This window comes from Myxocyprinus asiaticus, chromosome 38 (genome assembly GCF_019703515.2).
Source record: "Myxocyprinus asiaticus isolate MX2 ecotype Aquarium Trade chromosome 38, UBuf_Myxa_2, whole genome shotgun sequence".
Taxonomy (NCBI): Eukaryota; Metazoa; Chordata; class Actinopteri; order Cypriniformes; family Catostomidae; genus Myxocyprinus; species Myxocyprinus asiaticus.
Genome location: NC_059381.1, coordinates 16978317 through 17001966, shown reverse-complemented (window position 1 = coordinate 17001966; position 23650 = coordinate 16978317). Strand labels below are relative to the sequence as shown.

The window sequence follows — 23650 nt, the reverse complement described above, 5'->3', positions numbered from 1 at the left end:
AACCCAGTGAAGCCTGTAAATATTCCACTCTACTGGGAGCAACATCAGATGTTTCCTTATTTTTCAAGTTCCTAGAAAGGCAACTATGTCAACACAGAGAGAGACTTGCCATAATAGATCACAATTGTTTATTTGCTTGTGCAGTACATTGAAACTACCACACAATACATTATTTAAGAAATTTGTGTGGGCTACAGGGCTCTAGCTTCTATTCTAGACTTTGTATGTTGATTTTTTTTAGATTCTTTTAATTTGTGTTCTTCAAAGAGAGCTGCTTTATTTTCCTGTCACCCTGTGAACGGCTCAAGACTTGAGCCCACAGACATCACATTTCATCCAGCCCAGATGCCTCGCTATTCCCACAGCCTCTACAAAGCAGCTCAAGACTGGGTTTCATGCGCTTCTTTGCTCCCCTCCTTCAAGTCCCCACAGAACAATGGATCTGTCCATGGCCCATCAGTGTTAGTGTGCCCTTAGTTGTTAGTGTCAGTCAGCAGAAATAACACTAAATGTGGATTGTTCTGCCTCTCGCTTACTATAAAAGAAAGACCTAATGTACATACATGAATATAAATACTTAAGCAAACAAAGCCAAAAAATCATGTTTCCTAGAGCCTCAGTGATAAATGCAGCTCTCATGAGAATGAGGTCACAGCGCATCCTTGCATGATACAGCTGTTCACAAGAGAAAATTGCATTGGGGAACAAGGGAAATACAGCAGGCAGACCATTCTTAGCACTTTGGCTGCTTTCAAATGTAAAGTCTGGATTCTATATGAATGGTGGAACTTGGAATTTCTTTAAGGCACTAATATCCTTTCTCTCTTTATCATACCATCCATCAAATTCATAGGCAATTTCACATGAACAAGAGTGCCGCAGGTAATCAAGCCATGCTGATATTCACTACAACAGCATGATTGTGAGTGTGATATTGCTTTTATACAATGTCTCAAAACTGGTATACTAAATAGCAACACTCTTGGAAAATCGATTTTCAGTTTATAATGTCTGTTATAATATGACCTGAGCTATTTATCACGGTCAAAATAGAATTGTTGACTGTGTTGTTCTCTTATTTATTACTACTTTCTGCCTCGCTATCTCTATCAACATTATCTATCATGAAGTGAGTACTCTCTTTTTGAAGCTCTGAAACATTTCCACACTGCTGCCTGAAGCATCATGCTCAGAAGAGGTGTGAGAGACACTCTTATCTCTTATCTGTTTAGGCTGATCCCCGTTCAGCCTCCTTGTGTCTAGGCTTGGCTTTAGTTTGGCTGCACACTGCATGCAGATCAGTGCAGTGGGACAGCTGGGTTTGGGCTGATGGATGATGCTGCCTCTGCACTGGAGACAGCAGGGACTCTGTGAGAGATAAGCAACTTTGGGATGTTGACACACCAGGCTCCTGTGGATACGAAAGCAAAAAATGTCCCTATAACTCTTGACATTTGGATCTGATGAAGGTTGCATTGGTAACCTGTGGTCAAGAATGAGAAAATGTGCTCACTTCGAATGCCACCAGTAAGAGGTACTTTTGTAAAGGTTTAGCCATTTTAATCAGATTTATGTGAAATCTCATCTCACCACAATTTTTCAAAGCCATGATGATTTTGTGATTTGAATGTATCTTCATAGATCACATTTATATCTGTTTGCAGCAGTTCTTAAAATGACGAAACTGTGGTAAATGTGCTCACAAAATCGCTGCTGAAAGCAAATTGCACATGCAATTCTGATCTTGTGGTCCGATTCTGAGGGCAATATAGCTGAGTATGCCACAGGCCACCATATTTGACCTACCCTGCCGGGACTGAACAGCATCATTTTGCTTCAGACACCTGAATCATCTCTTAAACATGCAGAACGTGCACTTCACGACACTGCGTATCTGGATATATGCCAGGTTATAATGCTCTTCAACATCACTTGATGAGTATTTGATTAATTACTGCTGAAATGATCGGTTGAAAATGTTCACAAACAATTCATTAATATAAAATTCATTTTACAGTCTACTTTCATTTTGTGGTAATAGCGCAATGTAAACTGCACAGGGCAAATTGCACAGAGTTTTGTGAATGAAGTGCAATCTTTATTGAGCCTAATTTACATAGAAAGGAGACGTGTTTGCGCAGAAAGGAATGACAATAATTTCATTTAAATATTGAAGACAGAGCACAATTTCAGCATTGATTGCGCCCGCTAAATGTAATTGTGGGTGATTAGTGATAAAACGCAGGTATTTGTGCTGAAATACCACATGCAAAAGTGGCACAACTATTTAGTGAATCTGCCCCAAAGTGTTTTGATGTCATTAGATAGCATTGTTTGAGGAACGGCACGAAAGTGTTTATGAACTTATCATTTGCTGTTTTACAGTTGAAGTCAGTTTATATATACCTTAGCCAAATACATTTAAACTCAGTTTTTCACAATTCCTGACATTTAATCTTAGAAAACATTCCCTGTCTTAGGTCAGTTAGGATCACTACTTTATTTTAAGAATGTGAAATGTCAGAATAATAGTAGATAGAATTATTTATTTCAGCTTTTATATCTTTTATCACATTCCCAGTGGGTCAGAAGTTTATATACACTTTGTTAGTATTTGGGAGCATTGCCTTTAAATTGTTTAACTTGGTCAAATGTTTTGGGTAGCCTTCCACAAGCTTCTCACAATAAGTTGCTGGAATTTTGGCCCATTCCTCCAGACAGAACTGGTGTAACTGAATCAGGTTTGTAAGGCCTCCTTGCTTGCACATACTTTTTCAGTTCTGCACACAAATTTTCTATCGGATTGAGGTCAGGGCTTTGTGATGGCCACTCCAATAGCTTGACTTTAATGTCCTTAAGCCATTTTGCCACAAATTTGGAGGTATGCCTGGGGTCATTGTCCATTTGGAAGACCCATTTTCGACCGAGCTTTAACTTCTTGGCTGATGTCTTGAGATGTTGCTTCAACATATCCACATAATTTGCCTTCCTCATGATGCCATCTATTTTGTGAAGTGCACCAGTCCCTCCTGCAACAAAGAACCCCCACAACATGATGCTGCCACCCCCATGCTTCACGGTTGGGATGGTGTTCTTCAGCTTGCAAGCCTTATCGTTTTTTCTCCAAGCATAATGATGGTCATTATGGCCAAACAGTAACATTTTTCCAGTTTCTCCAAAAAGTAAGATCTTTGTCCCCACGTGCACTTGCAAACTGTAGTCTGGCTTTTTTATGGTGGTTTTGGAGCAGTGGCTTCGTCCTTGCTGAGCAGCCTTTCAGGTTATGTCTATATAGGACTCGTTTTACTGTGGATATAGATACTTGTCTACCTGTTTCCTCCAGCATCTTCACAAGGTCCTCTGCTGTAGTTCTGGGATTGATTTGCAATTTTCACATCAAACTATGTTCATCTCTAGGAAACAGAATGCGTCTCCTTCCTGAGCGGTATGATGGCTGTGTGGTCCCATACTATTGTTTGTACAGATGAACATGGTACCTTCAGGCATTTGGAAATTGCTCCCAAGGATGAACCAGACTTGTGGAGGTCCACAATTTTTTTTTCTGAGGTCTTGGCTGATTTCTTTTGATTTACCCATGATGTCAAGCAAAGAGGCACTGCGTTTGAAGGTAGGCTTTAAAATACATCCACAGGTACACCTCCAATTCAGTACACCTCCTATCAGAAGCTAATTGGCTAGTTGTCTAAAGGCATGACATCATTTTCTGGAATTTTCCAAGCTGCTTAAAGGCACATTTAACTTTGTGTATGTAAACTTCTGACCCACTGGAATTGTGATATAGTCAATTAAAAGTGAAACAATCTGTCTGTAAACAATTGTTGGAAACATTACTCATGTCATGCACAAAGTAGATGTCCTAAATGACTTGCCAAAACTATAGTTTGCTAATATTAAATCTGTGGAATGTTAAGACAATTAGTTTTAATGACTTCAACATAAGTGTAAACTTCTGACTTCAACTGTACTTGTACATTTAATCATGTTGATTTGCACTCTACAACATCAGAAAGATAAGACCCTTTTATGTAAAGTCCAAAATGTTGGCCTTTGTTTGGCATTTGGACATCCAGGTGGATCCAGTGAGAGTGTCCAGGCCTGTCTGTGACTCTTCCTGCTCATGCCACAAATGCACTCACCATTTCCTCTTCCTAGACCATGGATCACATCTATTGCTTTTAATCCTCTATTTCTGCCCTAACTTTTCATGGGAAATGCTAATGTGAGTCTATATAGACTTAATGAGTCATAAAACACAGTTGTACACTTTTCCATCTCAGCTCTATTTAGACTTCATGTAGGGAGGGCAAGGGACACATTAGACAGACTGATAGTCCATTGAAAATCAATTATACAAAACAGTGGACTACTAATGGTTTGAGATTAATATCCACAGGAAGTAGAAAAACAAAAGTCGCAGCGCTGATCCCTTGAGGAATGGGGAACTATGGGAGCTTATGGACATTAGGAAAATATTTGACCTTGTCCTTACTCACACAATAAGGATAGGCCACAAGGATCACATGTTGTCCTTAAAGGATTTTCAACCAAAAGGTGCGAATGAGCTTACTCTCATTGGCAGGCAATGCAGAGCTTTTAAAACAACTTCTGAAGTTTTTAAGAGTCCTTGTTTGTCCACTCACAGCACTGGCATATCTTAATGCCCTTCAATTGCTGACCTTTAGGGTACATTTTGGAATAGCAGCATAGCACACAGTATCTAAATCCAGGGAGCAAGAAGAGGTATTTTTCCATACATTAGGCATTCTCGGAATTCAAGTTCAGGGTAACCCTCAGGAGCTGCAGAGGCCTTTGGTTACCTAAGAAGCTCAATAGATATTACTGTAGTCCATCAGAGACTAGTCCATTAAGGATGTGAGGCCACACCTCTCTAATGTACCCTTGTCAAAACTCATCCTTGTCAGACCAGAAAATGCAGAGCCATCTGAATAAGAGAGTAAAGGAGAAGAGTGTGCAGAGAGACAGACTCAAAGAGGAGGATAAGACCATCACAGAATGATGGATTGAGGAGAATGTATGAATCAGGAAGGCATTAAGAGCTAAGTAAATAGCAACATCTTTTAATGGCACCTCAATGGAACTTTAATAAGCTGCTTGGATATGGGCTTGGGGTACTGCAGCATTAAAGTGTGTTACACTTTCTGATCCTTTATAAAGCAAATCCAGATCCATATTCCGGTCCTGGAATCTGATTTAAGCCATGCTAAAATACATGATATAATAACAGCAATGACCTTCAACACCTATTTACCTAGCTACTGTGTATACTGTATATCACTGCAGAGCAACCACAAAGGACAAAAATTTGAATTTGTTCCTTAATATCTTATAATGTAGTAACCATTTTTAAAGCACTTAAGGTGTTTTAACTGTGACTATATTTACAGTATAGCACATACTTCAGTACCTCATTGCTTAAAGGAATATTATGGGCTCTATACAAGTTAAAGGGACAGTTCGCCCAAAAGTGAAAATTCTCTCATCATTTACTCACCCTCATGCCATACCAGATGTGTATGACTTTCTTTCTGCTGCAGAACACAAACAAAGATTTTTTAGAAGAATGTCTATGCTCTGTAGGTCCATACAATGCAAGTGAATGGTGACCAGAACTCCAAAAGCTCCAAAAAGGAGATAAAGTCAGCATAAAAGTAATCCATAAGACTCCAGTGGATTGATCAATGTCTTCTGAAGCAATCCAGTTGGTTTTGGGTGAGAACAGACCAAAATACTATATAACCTTTTTCACTGTACATCTTGAGCAGTCTCCTTGACGATCATGATTTCAAGCTAGATTACACTTCCTATAGCACCATCTAGCACTCCGCGCATGTGACAAGGGCTAGGAGGTGTAATCGAGCTTGAAATCATGATCACGCCTAGAGACTGCTGTCAAGATGTACAATAAAAAAGAAGTTACATTTTGGTCTGTTCTCACCCAAATCCAACTTGATCGCTTCAGAAGACATTGATTAAACCACTGTAGTCTTATGGGTGGCATGAGGGTGAGTAAATGATGAGAGAATTTTAATTTTTGAGTGAACTACCCTTCAATCAGCAGCATTTGTGGCATAAAGGTGATTTTCCACACACACACACACACACACACACCAAAAAAAATATTTTGTTTTTACGTTTCAGCTCGTCCCTTGTTTTATATAAAAAAGCCAAAATCACAGTTACAGTAAGACACTTACAATGGAAGTGAATGGGGCCAGTCCATAAACATTAAATAAAACTCACATTTCAAATGTATAGCTACAAGACTTAAACATTATATATGTTAACATTATTTTAGTGTGACAAATCTGTTTAAAGTAAAGTTCTATCCAACATGATAACTTTGTTATCATGTTGATCATCACGCTAAAGTCATGTGAGATTTAATTGTATGTACGTGCATTTTTTCAGTTGATTTTAAATGTTGTGATTAAATGTAACTCTAGTTAATCTAAAGAGTGATGATCTTATATATCATATATGTATCATATTTTGAGATGGGTTGTGTTTGCTGGTGTTGTTGATCAGGCAGAGATGGCAAGTGTTGGCTTGGGAGGGGTTTAGGGAGCAGGTTCAAAAGCAGGTCAGGCATGAGCTTAGCCCATCAAATCTGTGCTCTCATGCCTAATCATGCACAGGCCCTAGATTTAATAAGTCTGTAATGATGGTTTTGTTGTGGTCAATATCAGAACATCATTCAGTTTTTATGTTTGTGTAGCACTTGATTAATTGGAGACTGGGGGATCAGTGTTACCTTTTAGAAATTTAGGACCATGATGAACTGTTCAGTGGAAATTTAAATGAAATTATTATTTGATTGTGTACGTTCTTAGAGGGTACTCAGTTGTAACAGCAGTGATTCAAAGTAAACACCCATATCCATACACACACAAGGTTACTCTAGATGGGGCCCAATGTGGCCCTGCTAGTGTTTGGGTGAAAAGGTCCAGAGAGCATGAGAAAGTATGCTGTAGTGTGATCGAAGGGGCCCGGGGATGTGGAGGCCCTTTTGAATGGCTGGTGATTGAGTCAGTGGCACCTTATGTAAGTGACTCCATACATCTTAAGTCTCGGGCAGTGTGAAAGCTGTAAGAAGGACTGAGGCTTCATGATGAGGCTTCATAACAAAAGGTTTTGTGTTCGGCTTGAGTAATTGCTGGTCTTGATATGGATATAAAACAGATAGAATATTCCATTTGGTTCCCAGACATAAAGTAAGGTGTAGTTGTCCTTTTATCCCAGAGGGAGAACATTTTAGACTAGTCTTGACAAACATGTCCACCATCTACTGAAAACAGAATACATGTACTACAGTATAAGGCTGAAAGTACGTGGACACTTTAACACCGTACCCATATTGCTTATTGAACACTTAAAACCATGGCCATTAATATGGAGTTGGTCATCTCTTTGCTTCTATAACAGCTTCAACTCTTCTGGGAAGGCTTTCCACTAAATGTTGGAACATGGCAGCTCCCGTATTTTGGGGGGGATTTGCTCCCAGACACAAGAGCATCAGTGAGGTCATGTTAAACATTGGGACCTGGCTCACAGTTGCCGTATTATTTCATCCAACAACAACAAAAAAAGATTTTGAATGGGGTTCAGGTCTGGGCTTTGTGCAGGCCAATCAAGTTCTTCCATAAATTCAGTAAACCATGTCTTAATGGACCTCGCTTTGTGCACAGGGGTATTGTCATGCTGGAAGTGGAAAAGGTACACCCCATTCTACTAAATAAGGAGATTGCATGGTTGTATGCTTGATTTTATGCACCTGTTTAGTAGGGTGTAGCTGAAATAAGCAAAACTCATTAATTAGAGGGGAGTGTCCACATGTTTTTACCATGTAGGGTATAATTTTACTGCATTTTCAAGAAAGTCATGCAACGTTATAGCCACTGAACATATTTTGAAACTTCTCCGCGTTGTTGTTGATTTTCCTGCTATTATTTTCAATACAGGATTGACCTCCCTCCAACTCATAAACCTCCTCCTCCATATACAGAGAGACCTCCCGCCATTCCACTGGCCTCGCAGGTGGCCTCATTCTCTCAGGTAAATCTTACGCAGCTCTGTTTACTCTGCGGGGGTTCCCTTGTCTACCAGTCTGATTTATTGTCCTACTGTGGCACTTTATAATGGCGCTATATTTGAAAGATGACTACTGGCATATTCCTTATTATTCAAGGATTGATTATATGTTCTCTGTCTCTTTATGCTCTCTTTTGGCAGAATCTATAATTTATTGTTGGCACTTTCCATGAATAAGGCTCACTTTAGTGTCCCATTACTTTGTTTTAAAGCATTAGAGGCACAACTCCCATTTTCTTTTCTTTTTTTATATATATATATATATATATATATATATATATATAAAGAACTATTAGATGTTGGTTACACTTTACAATATGGCTGTAATAAAAAGAAATGACTGCTATTTGATGAAGAAACAACGTGGAAGTAAACTATGGCTGTAGTCATTTGGGCGTAGTACTGAAATTATGTAAGTTGTGCCTATGTGTAGCTTATGTGTAGCTTATTTGTAGCTTTTGTGTAGATTATGTGTTATGTGTAGCTCAATATGTGTTTGACAGACAATTGCATCTTATGAAATTTCAGTGTGGAAGTAATGAATCCTGTTCAGTATTTGTTGCATCATCTCTTTGATATATGAAATATAAAACATCAGAATATATCAGAATATACAGTATTCTTTTCTATTATTTTCTATGTATCTGGGGATTTTGTAGATCCATTTGTGATAGATATAAGTGCTGGGTAAAACACCCATGCATTTAAGGGTTACACAAAATTAACCTAAGATGAAAGGTAGATAATTTTAAACACATCAAATGTTTGTAATGCACATGCATACAAATATACACAACAAGAGAGCTGTGCTAATCTCTTGTCTGTCGTCTATGCTGTAGGCTCGTCAGATGGAGAGACGCTACGAGCTGGCTGAACACGTGCCCGGCAGAGTGGCTCGCCAAGACATCCAGAGCCTGTCCCACCATTCATTGTCATATCAGGAGTGGATCTGTCATCAGAATGGGGCAGACCGCATTTACATCAACCATAGAGAACACTATGTGTGATGGAGTCCTCGTGTCAACTGCAGCACACTGACAGCCCCAAAGTTAAAACTGTTTACGAGTATACTGGGAGCTATGTTTAGAGCACTGCTATACAGTAATTTCAACACTGAAAAATTTGTTTTTGGGTCTGTGTAATGTACAATGAAAACCCTATCAGCATATATATCTTATTAGTTTGGCCTGGAACACAATACTGTGTTGTACTACACAAGGCATCATTAACTTTAACATGTACAGTAGTCCAGTATATAATGACCTGTAGACAGCCTATATACGGTATGACTCAAATCTCATTGTTCACTGATTTTCAAATCTAGTGGTCAAACTGAGAGGCAAATATGGTTGACACTTTAAAGAATTTACAAGACAAAATTGTATTTTCCTTGACAATGGATGTTTAAATCATATGTTGCATTAATCATATGTTTCAGTAAAATGTTTTTATTCAGTGTAGACTATAGTTAATTGTCCAGTTGTCTTAAATGCTCAAACTGAGATTTGATTTGTCTGCTTATGACAGATAGTTACTACTGCAGTCAGTAGGTAATTTGCCATAAGTTTCTTGTTTACTCTATGATGTACAGTATATGTGAATTGCTCAATGTACTTTGTCATTGCTTAAGTGTGTAGATATTGTATTATGTGCCATGTAAATATCTAAGCTTATAATAATATCAGTGTTCTTTGCAATTAAGTCTGAATAGAGAACACATTAGAAATTTTTTCAGGCCTTTTAGATTGTAAGGTTGAATTAGAATGTGGACAGTCGCTTCACAAACATTTTTAGTGACTTTTTTTTTCCGCCAGTTGAGTAATGAAGCATGGACATTGAATCTTACAACCAAAGCTATCTTTGCATTACATCATACAGATAATCAAATAAAATGAAGTAACTGATAAATATGAGGCTTGTTTTAATATGCAGCACATTATAAAGTGAAGTATTTTTTTCCTCTGTGTTGGTTTGCAGAAAGCCCAGCTGAAAAAACAGACAGGAGTTCTGTTCTTCTCATATTTTCACACAATCTTATTAAGACAGAGGTTTGAGAGACAAATATATGTTGTAAAACCCAATGAATGCATAAAAAGGCTTTTTATGCTGCTCTATGGTCATCGAGACTGCTGGACGACTTCCCCCAGTCGATGATGGAAAATCTCAGACCACAAAATGCTCTTTGGGAAAGAGCGAGAGACAGAGAAAGGGGGCGGTGGGAGTACTTGTAAGAGCCTCAGCAGAGACTGCTGTCTGCATGTCAGTTTATAACTTGTGTTGTAGGTAAACAAACCAGTTATCTGCTGGACAACTGGACAGGAAAAGCCATTAAACAGCAGGCTTTTAATGAGGTGGCAGTCACCAGGGAGCAATCTACACTATTCTGGCCCCACCATTCGGGGAAATAGTGGACCCCAACACTCAATGAAAGCATTGTTAATTCCATTGCCAAGTCACCTCTGTGGAATGCATCCACCATTGCTTTATTAAAATGTGTCATTCCCACAATAAACTAAGATTAGTTCATCCAAGATAAATCCATTTAGGCTAATAAAGGTGTGTGTCTAAGTCAAAATCTATTACCAAGCAAGCAGTTATATGCAACTCATTATAACAGAAACTCTTAAACCTTATATAAACCAAAGGCAAGCCATGCATTGACATATGTGTTCTCCTGCTCTTTCTTGACAGACCTTGTATATTCTTTCATGTTGTGTGAGGTTGGGATTCCTTCTTTCTATCTATACCCATCACGCTGATCTCTGTGTGTCTAACCTACCATGGACCTGATATTTTATCACATTAAGAAGCCATCTAAGGGATTTAAGGTGCTCATTTGGCCATTTATAATTTTCACGTAAGAGGTCTCGTATTTGTTCTGGAGGAGCAAATGTTCTCTCATTCCAGAAAGAGTCTCAGTTTTGCGAGACTCCAGACACAATGTGGAATGTTGCATAATATTTTCTGCAATAATATCTTTGGAGAAGGAAGCCTTTGGGAGCATTATTAAATGAAGTAGACATCGAGCTCTTCGCCCCTGTCTTCCAAGTAAGAAAAATTGGTTGTGGTCAACAACAATGCAAGTTATCTTAAACTATGCAGATTACTTTCAAACTATAGGGAATCTGCTTTACATTACTAATCCTAAATATTTCTATGAATTCCAAAAACCAGCATGGAATGGAAGAAAATTCTCCTACTTGCTTGTGCAAAGTCATTTGTCACTGTAGATTAACGTTCACCGTCATTGGCGTAATACTGGAGTGTAATGTAGCTGTAAATTAGGGCTGTAAAGTGGTTCTTGCCACAATAAAGTGCATCCAAAGATCCCGTCCTGCAGCTATTATCAGGAGGCTGATTAACTTTATTAGAGTTGGAACAATCTGCGATCTCCAAAACCCTTTCTATCTGCATCTCTCCTTTTTAAAGGAATAGTTCACCCAAAAATGAAAAGTCATCATTTTCTCACCCTCATGTCCTTCAAAACTGTATAAATTTCTCTCTTCTGTGTAACACAAAAGTAGATAATTATAGCAGAAAGCTAAAGCTGCTCTTTTCCATATATTGACATTTACATACATACTATGTGTATGACTTTCTTCTGCTGAACACAAAGATTTTCAGAAGAATATCTCAGCTCTATTGGTCCTTACAATGCAAGCGAATGGTGACAAGACCTTTGAAGCACCAAATATCACATAAAGGCCACATAAAATTAATCCATATGATTCCAGTGGTTAAATCCATATTTTCAGAAGTGATATGATAAGTGTGGGTGAGAAACTGAAAGTGGAGATTTATAGTTAAAAACGACCCACCCACACTTATCATATCACTTCTGAAGACATGGATTTAACCACTGGAGTCTTATGGATTACCTTTATGTGGCCTTTGTGATTTTTTGGAACTTCAAGGGTCTGGTCACCATTCACTTGCATTGAATGGACCAACGGAAGTGAGATATTCCTCTAAAAAAAAATGGTGTGTTTTGCAGAAGAAAGAAAGTCATACACATCTCAGATGGCATGAGGGTGATGTCAGAAATGAGACTAGAGATCCAGGCGCAGAGGCACAGTTGACAGAATTTATTTAAAGCAAACTCAAATAAGGCTGACGGGCAAGGAAGACTCAAACATGGCTGATGAGCAGAGAGGAACCCGGCACCGACTGCAGCGTGGAGATGGAGAGTGTTTTCGTAGGCGGTGTGGAACGTAGATCCACGAGGGATCCTCTGGAGGAGAGTGTGTTTGGAGGCGTGTGTGCGTCGTGGCAGTGTAGTGGGAAAACCAGTGAGGAATCCTCAAGTGAAGTGTAAAGGCAAGTGAGAGGCAGTCAGGAAGGTAACCGCAATCCAGGCACTAAGGTGAAGACTGGCAACCAACACAGAATACACGTAACAGGACTGTCTAAGGCAGAGAGAGCGAGGTGAGTTAAACAACACACAAAACAACAATCTAGCAATGAACACAAAACAGAGTGGGGTTAAAGTAAGCAGGAAACAAACAAGGGACAGGTGCCGTCAGCCAGCTGAAAGTTGGCACAATCAGGGTTCTCATGGAAACACTGATTTCGCATGCTGGCAGCACCTGAAACACATGAGGGAGAGAACGTCAACACAAATAGAACAAACCGGCAGACTCACCGAGACCATGACAGGTGAGTAAATCAACAGAGAGAATTTTCATTTTTGGGTGAGCTATCCCTTTATTCCAGGTTTATTTCAGAAAGCAGCATTCTGAAATGTCATGGAAACATAGCAGCAACTGTGGGACAAAAAATAGCAAAGTCGTCCCCAGACACCATATTCGTTATTTACACTAGTGTCACTGGGAAATTATGTTGCTGTGGAGAAACTTGCTTACTGACAGAGCCACGTGTATACGAGTGTAGAGCCGAGGAGGGCGGGGCCGGGCTGGAATGAGACACACCCGGTCCCCAATCAGCCTGATGGGGCGCGCGAGGGATAAAGGCGGCCGGGGACGACAGTTCGAGAGAGAGAGAGAATTGCAGGCAGCTGTACTGTGTGTTTTCAGTTGTGTGTTTTGGTTGTGTTTTTTTTTGGTTAATAAATTGTTATTTAAGTTGTCAAGCCGGTTCTCGCCTCCTCCTTTCCACTGAACCCCCTTACAACGAGGGTAAAGAGTACTTCACTTACAAAGTGCATGTTAATGCAAACATCACTTATGTGTCTTAAGTAGATTTCTCGCAGTAACGGCTTTCTGGTGTCCATATAAATTAGCTGTCAAGCAAGATTTTTCAAGGTAAGATTCTGAGTGAATAACAATTTACATTTCAGTCTGTTCATATATCTTCAAAAGACTTGGAATAATGCATGAGGCATATGTTTTACTTTTATTATGCTTTATGGTGCCTTTTTGTCCTTTTTGGAGCTGGACAGTCCCTGGTCACTATCTTCATTGTATGGAAGAGATCATCGTGAACATTCTTCAAAACTTCTCCTTTTGTATTCCACATAAGAAAGTAAGTCATACAGGGTTGGAAGAACATGAGGGTAAGTTATGACAGAATTTTGAAGATGAACTATTCTTTTAACCCACCTCCAACTCTGACAAGTAATGGAGATGCACTAAAATGACAGCCATATAGAATAGCCACCTGCCACGCTGTACGGCTATTAAACTATTAAGTCAGTTTCCCCAGTGTGACTGTCCAGTACAGATTTACAGCTGTGGATAGAGGGGAGAGGAGGAGAGGGGGACAGTGGGGGATGGTTAACATTACAGATTTATTACACGATGGAGCAGCAGGTTCTAAGGTCCTCCTCCTTCTCTTCTCTCCTTCAGAAAGTCATCCCATAAGGAATATCAGAGGCAGCTCCAAGTACAGGTAAGGACTGGAAGGCAACTTACTATTTCTTTTTCCTGAAAGAAAGATGGTTTTGTTAGACAGTCAGAGGGGTCAATGTTTTGCTGGTTAGCATGGCCCTGTAAGCCCCTGCTGGTAGATACTGGAACTACACTATCTGGGCCAAAAAAACTCTCTTTCTCCATTGATGGCAATTCAAAAGTAGCCATGTATTCTGACAAATGTTTTTTGCAAGCAACATATAAATATTGCAAATATATCATTGTATTAAATTAAATGTTTTACCAGTGCCCCAAAAGCTCCAGAGTAATTAGTCACATGGCAATTATGGCTCAGGTAATTGACTCAAAATAAGTGAGTGCCCCCTTGGCAAAGATTAAAAATGACATATTTCGAGGGCCTTTCTCCAGGTATTGTAGACCATCTTATATCTTTTAAACATTAATTACCTCTCTTTACTGAAGTTAAAAAGCATCCGCTGGGGGACACAGATCCTGGTAGTCAGTTCTCCATTGGCACTTATATTGTTAGATACTGAAGTGGGACTTCAAGCATAATTCAGTACGATAAAGTTTTCATTAATCACAACTACGGTGGCCTCATTTCAGTGGACAGAGCAATAGCAGGTCTCTATCTCTCTGAGTCATTTTCTGTTGTCTAAGGAAATTTTAGATGAAGATAGATGAAAAGAAATGCAGAGTCATTCATTCACTTATTGATTTGTGTCAGTATTAGGGACACCACGGTTCATCACAACTTCCTAAAGAGATTATAAAGAGGAGCCAGACAGCTGCATCAGAATTTAAAATCGACCACATTTATCTTGTCTACTTGAAAAACCTCTGTTTATGAAAATAGAGAATTTGTTATTCTGACACAAGCCCGCTGAAAGTGCTTGTTGTCTATTGTCGTTAAAAATGCAATAATGGAGAGACACAAGTAGTAATTATGCGTATTGTTGTGTACTAGAGTATGTTAGTGATGTATTTCTGCATACAGCTGGTTGACAAATAGACATGGACAACCTAAAATTTTTAGGTTGAAATTTATATATGTGGACAAAGGAAAATATATGTTTTAAGATGCTGTAACTGGTCAAGATTTTTGGTAACACTTTTCAATAAGGTTCCATGGTAACACTTTACAATAAGTTTCCATTTGTTAACATTAGTTAATGCATTATACATCATTATTTATATTTTTTTACATAATTTTATTAATCTTTGTTAATGTTAGTTAATAAAAATACTATAGTTCATTGTTAGTTCATGTTAGTTCATAGTCCATTAACTAATGTTAACAAATACAACTTTTGATTTTTAAAACGTAACTATATGTTGAAATAACACAAACTACGATTAATACATGCTTAATAAGTATTGTTCATTGTTAATTAATGTTAACTGATGTTGATAACTAATGTTAACAAATGGAACCTTATTGTAAAGTGTTACTGGTTCCATTTGTAACATTAGTTAACAACATCAGTTAACATGTACTAACAAAGAGCAATAGGAGGAAATAGGAAAACTTATTCAGAGATTTTTTTATACTATCATGAGAAAGCGTAATGGTCAATTAGCATGATTCGACAGTAAGTCACTGTTTGCGGACACCATACAAATGAATGGGGAGAGCAGTAAACCGACACCTACCTGTCGCAAAATTGTCCGTGACTTCTCTTATAAAGCAGCAATTTTATCATAGTTAACTCGACACATAGTTAACTCCAAAATGATTGTTTATTGTAAAACATGTTAAAGATTAGCGGACAGGTGGTCAGTTCATTAAGAGATGAGCTGTTTCCTCATAAAAGGAGTGTATTCTTCACAAGCATCTCCTCCATTAACATCCATTCACAAAGAACGGCCTCTTGTCTCCTTGCTAGTGTACCGACATGTAACGCTTTGTTTGCTAACCTTGAAGATGCTTACTTTAGGGGTCTTGATTAGTAGCTCTTTCAAGTATCCCTAAGATATTGTCTGTTTAAAATGGATTTTAGTTAGTCACTCCTAAGGAATCAATAATTGATGTCAAAATAGTACTTTTTTTTTTTTTTTTTTTACATATTTAGAATGGCATTTTTCTTTCAGAACAGTAATGTCAACATCATGTCAATTACACATAATCTCAACTGCTCATATACAGTATGTAAAGATCTTTGAATTTGAGATTTAAGAAGAATTTGCTGTATAAGAATCAATACAAAATCTTGTGCTATACTGTCTACCATTGCACTATTCCTTATGCCTTCCTTTCCCTCACACCCTTGTGAATACTCTGCTTTGGTTTAAACCCAGCTATCATAGGCACTCCCCTTATTGGAATGAAACTATGAGACTGTTTTGCCCAACTTCTCTTTCTTTCTAATCATTATTTATGAGTTTTATCTCTGTTCCGTTCTGGCCGTTGAGAGAGAGGGAGGCTTTCTTTTTTAACGGGAGCCCAAAAATAGCACACATTTTTCTTTGTTGGTGGATGTCTAGGCAGTTCAGGCTTGGACACAGAGACTGTGGAGGATGCATCTGGCTTTATGAAGGAGAATCTGTATATGCAAGTGTTTTCTTAACACCAGGGGGATCAAGGTGCCCTACTGTGGTGGGGGATGCTCACCATGAACAACTGATTCTGTTCAATGTCTTAACATGTCATCCTCTCTCTCTCTCTCTCTCTCTCTCTCTCTCTCTCTCTCTCTCTCTCTCTCTCTCTCTCTCAATTTTCCTGCTATTTTTTCAATTGTGTGCCCTTTCCCTGACGATTCCTATGTCATAGAAGTACAATGCAAAAAAACGGTAAGAGAAGACCAGCTAAGAAGACCAGTTTAGACCAGCATGAATCATCTGGCTTATGCTGGTTAGTGCTGGAGATCATGAAGTGGCAAATCTCATGAATATTAATTAGGTTATGTGCAGATCATGTAAAATAATCTTTTATTGTTTTGATAAATATTCATTTTTGATGACCAAATCAAGCACTCCAGTAAGTATTTCACAAAATTAATTTGATAACTAGATCTGTACATCTAAATGCCTTTGCAAACCAAAAGTTTTTTGCAATTTCTCACCGCAATCAACATTTTGAATCAAAACAATGGATTCCTAACAAGCTATTCTCACCTGGAGTGAACATTCACGCTGAATTGCATGGCAACAAAGCAAAGCTTTTTTATGGTGACCATACGTTTCCCCTGGCACTTGGTGAGCACGCGTTTTCAATTCATTCCTATGGAAGCCGAGCGCTTTGATTTGTTTTGTCTAAGTACATTGTTTTTTCAGCAGGTTAAACCAAAGTCTTTCTAGCAAGGCAGTCCACTGGCGGCCATCTTTGGAATGCTCTCGGGAAGCTATTTCCAGTCATGCCAGTGCAGCTCCTATCTACTTGAATGGGGGAACATCTAAATCTGAAAAAAAAAAAAGTTGGTCAAGATTATGATCAAAGAACATATTTCAAATCAGCAGGAAAATCTGACAACACTTGAATCATAAATTGTGCTTCCTTACCTTACACTACAAAAACCACACAATTTTCCCGGCTTGTATAGCTAATGTGCATTTGCATTCTCGAGCTGATTGACAGGCGATGTCTGTTTCTAAAAGGGGATTGGCTCTTTTACCTTCCTTTCTACATCTACATGTTGACCGTTGGGCATTCCAATTTCTCCCATTCATTTTAATAGACGTGGTGGCCCATCTCTACTAAATAGTCTCTGGTTAAGCTAACCTTTACTCTTGCTACTTTTCATAGCTTCCTCGACCGTCTTTTAGAGCTGCAACATATATCTCTGTTAGTGTTTCTGTTAGTTTCTTTAGCACAAAGAAAATGATGTTAAACAACCTTAAGTACATCATAAAAATCATTCTGTCAAGCTGGATGTGCCTAAGTGCCAGAAAAATGACAAGCCTAAACAAAGAATCTGTGTCTGACACATGAGAAATGTCATAGTGGAGAAATGCAGTAGGAAAAACAGCCGCACCATCCAGCCGCAGAATGATAAAGACATTATTGAGCCTCTCCTTGTTGATAGTTACATAATCTCAGCACTATTCAGCCTGTAACACCATAGTGCCCTCCAAGCTTGATGAGAAACTCCAGGCTCTGGGCTTAAACAGCTCGCTGTGCAGCTGGATTCTGGACTTCCTGTCAAGCAGACACCAGGTGGTTAGAATGGGCAGCAACATCTCCTCATCACTGACCCTCAACACTGGAGCCCCACAGGGCTGTGTTCTCAGCCCATTACTGTATTCCCTGTACACACATGACTGTGTGGCAACACACAGCTCCAATGCCATCATTAAGTTTGCTGATGATACAACGGTGGTAGGTCTGATCACTGACAATGATGAAACAGCCTACAAAGAGGAGGTGCACACTCTGACACACTGGTGTCAGGAGCACAACCTCTCCCTCAATGTCTGTAAGACAAAGGAGCTTCACCATCAATGGAGCACCAGTGGAGAGAGTCAGCAGCTTCAAGTTCTTGGGTGTCCACATCACTGAGGAACTCACATGGTCCATCCATACTGAAGCCGTTGTGAAGAAGGCTCATCAGTGCCTCTTCTTCCTGAGACGGCTGAGGAAGTTTGGAATGAACCGCCACATCCTCACACGGTCCTACACCTGCACTGTAGAGAGCATCCTGACTGGCTGCATCTCCGCCATGTACGGCAATAGCACCGCCCACAACCACAAAGCACTGCAAAGGGTGGTGCGAACTGCCAGACACATCATCGGAGGTGAGCTTCCCTCCCTCCAGGACATATATACCAGGCGGTGTGTAAAAAATGCTCAGAGGATCATCAGAGACTCCAGCCACCCGGGCTATGGGCTGTTCTCACTGCTACCATCAGGCAGGTGGTATCGCAGCATCAGGACCCGCACCAGCCGTCTCCATGACAGCTTCTTCCCCCAAGCAATCAGACTTTTGAATTCTTGATCTCTCACGATCAAAATACATTAGCACTGCACTTTATTACTCTTACTCTTATATCTCACACCGGACTGTCATAAATTATATTATTATTATATTATATTTTCTCTTAACAACACACTGGCAACTTACTATCAACCGACAGCCTGAATGTCAATACAGTACATTACAACCTACTGTACATTTTATTTATACTATATATACTTTTTTATTGTATAATGTGTATCTATATTGTGTGTATTGTATACTGTACATTGTATGTTATTATTTGTATATTGTGTTGTGTGTAATTATGTGTATATTAGATTTTAAATTGTGTTGTAAATCTGATGTTTATTGTAAATTGGTATATGTCCCATCACTGTCACGACTACTATGTTGCTCGGAACTGCACCCAAGAATTTCCCACACTATTGCACTTGTGTATATGGTTGTGTGACAGTAAAAGTGATTTGATTTGATTTGATTTGATTTTGATTTGATTTGATTTGATTTGTAATGCTGCGAGTGAACAGGGGGTGTATCCTTGGGGTCAGCTGGGATAATCCGAGACTTTCCCAGTTAAAAGTACTTTTCTTCTTCTCTCTCTTACCCCTCAGTTCTCCATCCCTTTCTCTTGTCCTAATGCCCAACAAGTCAACCACAGTCAGGGGTTATAAAGTCATGCCAGACTTACTTGCAGAATGTCCTTCTCTCAGGAACAAAGAGATTCTCTCTCTGTCCCTGTCATTATCAGGGGCCATTGTGCAATTTCTGCTCAGTGAAAGAGATCAATCAAGTGGCCTTCACAAAGTGTTTAACTCTTAACCATTTGAAACTGCTCTCACAATAAACTTAGTTCAAGTGGGGCAGTAGTTTGCTTTTGTGTAGTGTCAGCCTCAGATGGCGTGCTCAAAGACCGCCCACAGTCTGTTCACTGACCCCCCGATGTATCTTGTGGACAAAACTGGAAAGCACTTTCTCGATCTGGCACGATCTTATCTGATTGGTTGACTCTACATCACATAACTTCTGGGAGCAAGGGCACACAGGGTGTTTTTTTATCAGTTCATCTGTTAAATCAGATTTGCCAGGTTAGCGGCATCAAATCTTTGTAAGTTATTAATTGTTTGAGGCACTTAATAGCAAGTTACCCACAACCACAACAGTACATTCCTCTTTGTTTTCTGAGTTATGTCTATGTCTTTTGGGTCAGCAGAAATTCTGATCACAGAGTCTATAAACATTTTAAGATATTTTTCTAGTGGGGGCCTGGGTAGCTCAGCGAGTACTGACGCTGACTACACCCCTGGAGTCATGAGTTCAAATCCAGGGCGTGCTGAGTCTCCTAAGCAACAAATTGGCCCAGTTGCTAGGGAGGGTAGAGTCACAGGGAGTAACCTCCTCATGGTCGCGATTAGTGGTTCTCGCTCTCAACAGGGCGTGTGATAAGTTGTGCGTGTATCGGGGAGAATAGCATAAGCCTCCACATGCTGTGAGTCTCCGTGGTGTCATGCATAGCAAGCCACGTGATAAGATGCGCAGATTGACTGTCTCAGAAGTGGAGGCAACTGAGACTTGTCCTCTGCCACCCAGATTGAGGTGAGTAACCATGCCACCACAAGGACCTAGTAAGTAGTGGGAATTGGGCATGCCAAATTGGGGAGAAAAGGGAAGAAGAAGAAGAAGATATTTTTCTAGCATTTTCTATACAAAATATGCAATTATTTGTTTTTTGTTTTTATATTGTATTTGTATTATATAATTTATTTATATTATTTATATAAACCTGCCCCTAAATGGCAAATAAAAACAAAATGAACGGTTGTTGTTTACTTTACATTTCAGTCAGGTGTACTGTAGGGTTGCACAGTATAACGGTGCTGAGGGCTGGAAATGGAGGGGGGGGGGGGGACACAGGGGAATGGAGTTCCTGTTCAAACTGGCTAAATTTGTTAGGATAATAAAGAGTATTTCTATCTTTCTCCACTAAATAGCCTACAAAGGCTTTGCGGGTTCTGCACATAAATGCGTGGAATCTTCTGCGTCTGTGGTTGCACAATGCTGACCATCGTGAGTGGCAAGAACACATTCACGCAACAGATCGACAAATGCACACGAGAATCCATGGGCAACCGATCCACACGCGCTCAATTTACAAATCCTCACACAAAAAGAATCCACAAATATATGGGTTTCCTTGCTCAGAGTACTACCCACAAGTATAGGGCCGTTTCTAGGCATAGGCGAACAAGGCGGTCACCACCTGCTGGGAGGGCGCCAAAGAGGAGGCCTCTGCCATACCACCCATCCCAATAGGGATCTCGCCTAGGGCACCTGAATGGTCTGAAAGAGTACTGCACAAGTACGTAAGTGCATTTGTAATTTAATGGACAAATAAATGCTAAGTTGTTTGGATTTGTATTCTTCTTTGAGAATGTATGTTCTGCAGTCTTGATATATACACACACACCTGATGCTGGGGGTATGGTTTAGCGTAGCTGACAGCAAATGCCCATTCATTAAAATAAAGGGAAATATCCAGTAGATTTGGCTATTATTTGAGAGAAAAAAAAAAGTGCAGAATGTTCTATTTTAACCAAGAATTTTCATTTATCAAGTGTACTGTGGTTATACGTTATATAATCTCTATAATCTGAAATTAGTGTTGTACGTTTTTATTTATAAAAAAATTTAATTTGTATCCATGATGGCAAAGCCCCATTTTCAGCTGCCATTATTCCAGTCTACTAAGAAAATAATGTATCACATAATCCTTAAGAAATAATTTAATATGTTAATTTAGTACTAAAGTAACATTTATTTTTGTTAGAACGGTTAAAATGGTTGTGCTATTTAATGAAGTGTGGAAATCACAATATAGTGTCTTATTCAAGTCATATTTCAGTTTTAAAAATAACATTAAAAAAAACATATTTCTCCTCAAATTCTTCAATCTATTGTTCTTTTGAGAGATGAAGGCTTTTCAATGCACTTTTGTTTTGAAAGAATAAAACAAACTTGATCTAACTGGGACAGAGAGAGAAGTGGACAACCCAGATGCACAACAACAACAATACAAGTACATCAGAGTCTCCAATTTGAGAAAAAGACTCCTCACAGGTTCTAAACTAGCAGCTTTAATTAGCAGTATATGCCGAACAGTTGCATTGCTGCAAGTAGAGGATTCTTGGATAAACAGAAAGTTTGAAGAATACATAATTTATTTTAAAAGAAATAGTCAGTTGCAACAATATAAATGCCTTAACTGTAAATTTTCAATTAAGTTTAATCAATTTAATGCATCCTTGAACAAGCCCAAAAAATTTAGTCCCCCAAGTGAATCTTGACCATTTCACCACTGAGTACTACAGCTTCAAAATACTGATGGTGCCACAATATTTTTTTAATGGTAGTACCGTCAATACGGAAGTACCATAAGTAATGTTGTATATGTGGTAGTTAATGTCATTTCTTCGTTAAAATGTTCATTTGATGCAAAGCAGGACATGGGTCTCTCCACTCCTTCACATCCAGCGTTGTCCCCAATCAGGTATTAGTTTCACAAAGTACTATCAGAGACTAATTTGCAGAGACGGACCACTTCTATTAAAATGAATGGGAGAAACTGGAACGCCCAACTGTCAACGGATGTAGAAAAGAAAGTCCCGCCTTACAGGTAAAAGAGCCAATCACCTTTTAGATACATTGCATGTCAATCAACTTGAGAACACACATGTGCATTAGCTATACAAGCTGGGAAAATTAAGTTTTTAGCGTAATCTGAGGTTAAGCACAATTTATGATACCAGTGTTTACCAACTATGACGACACCCGCTTTGCGAACATGGAAGTGTGAAAAGGGTCCATTGGACGTAACCCTATTATGACCACGTATAATGTATTAGTGTTAGCTTTACCGCCATGAATGCAGAATGTAAACATAACAAATTACACATTATTTAAAGCAATATAACTTAAAATAATCGAGTGGTTAAAACAGCTTCTATTACTGATCTCATCACTGATAACACATTTTAATGTCACATTAGTTAATGTTTTACATATAGACTGTTGACAGGACAGCATGCGTCTCATCTGAGACTATTTAGCCTGAGATGGGGCACTTGTATTACAATGAATGGGAGAATTTTGAATGCCCAATATTGAAGATGTAGAAAAGGAACTCCCGCCCTTACAGGTGAAAGAATCAATCACCTTTTAGAAACAGACATCGTCTGTCAATCAACTCAAGAATGTGCATGAGCACTAGCTAGACCAGTCTGAAATGATACCATCATTGTCAAATTTTACTGCCGATTTGAAATGTCATTAGATTGTACTCTTGACCATCCGTTTTGGAGATTTCAGTCTTTCCCTATTTAAGTAGATAGGAGCTGTACATTCATGCTGTTTGTATCCATAGAAAATAGGTACCCAGAGCATTTCCAAGATGGCCATCAAGTGGACTGACTTGCCTTAAAAATAACTGTGGTCTCATATTTAAATGCTCTTCAAAACACCAGCCCCAGCTGGGTGGAAGTTGTCAAGGGTCAAAGGTCTGGCTAAGCGAGACTAACTTTTGGTCAGCTATTACATGATCCTGAACCAAGAAAACCTTTAACTATAATTCAACAACCATACAATTTCACGTGTGTGTGAGTGAAATGGACACTGTAAATGTGAAAGGGCTCTCAACACAAAGAGTGCACGTCAATACAGAGAAGAACACTAGACTGTAAGATCAATGGACACAATTTGTAGCAGAGCTCCATTAGACAATCAATA

General features: G+C 39.1%; 1 protein-coding gene across 1 annotated transcript in view; it reads left to right on the top strand.

The window, feature by feature from the left end:
• LOC127428501 (nectin-3-like protein) overlaps positions 1-10025 on the top strand; it is an 84418-nt gene extending 74393 nt beyond the window's left edge. The window contains exons 7-8 of the mRNA XM_051676924.1: positions 8001-8094; positions 8970-10025. Coding sequence (XP_051532884.1) covers positions 8001-8094; positions 8970-9137 — 262 coding nt within the window. The 3' untranslated portion in view covers positions 9138-10025. The remainder of the gene's footprint in view (positions 1-8000; positions 8095-8969) is intronic.
• The last annotated feature ends 13625 nt before the right edge of the window (positions 10026-23650 follow it).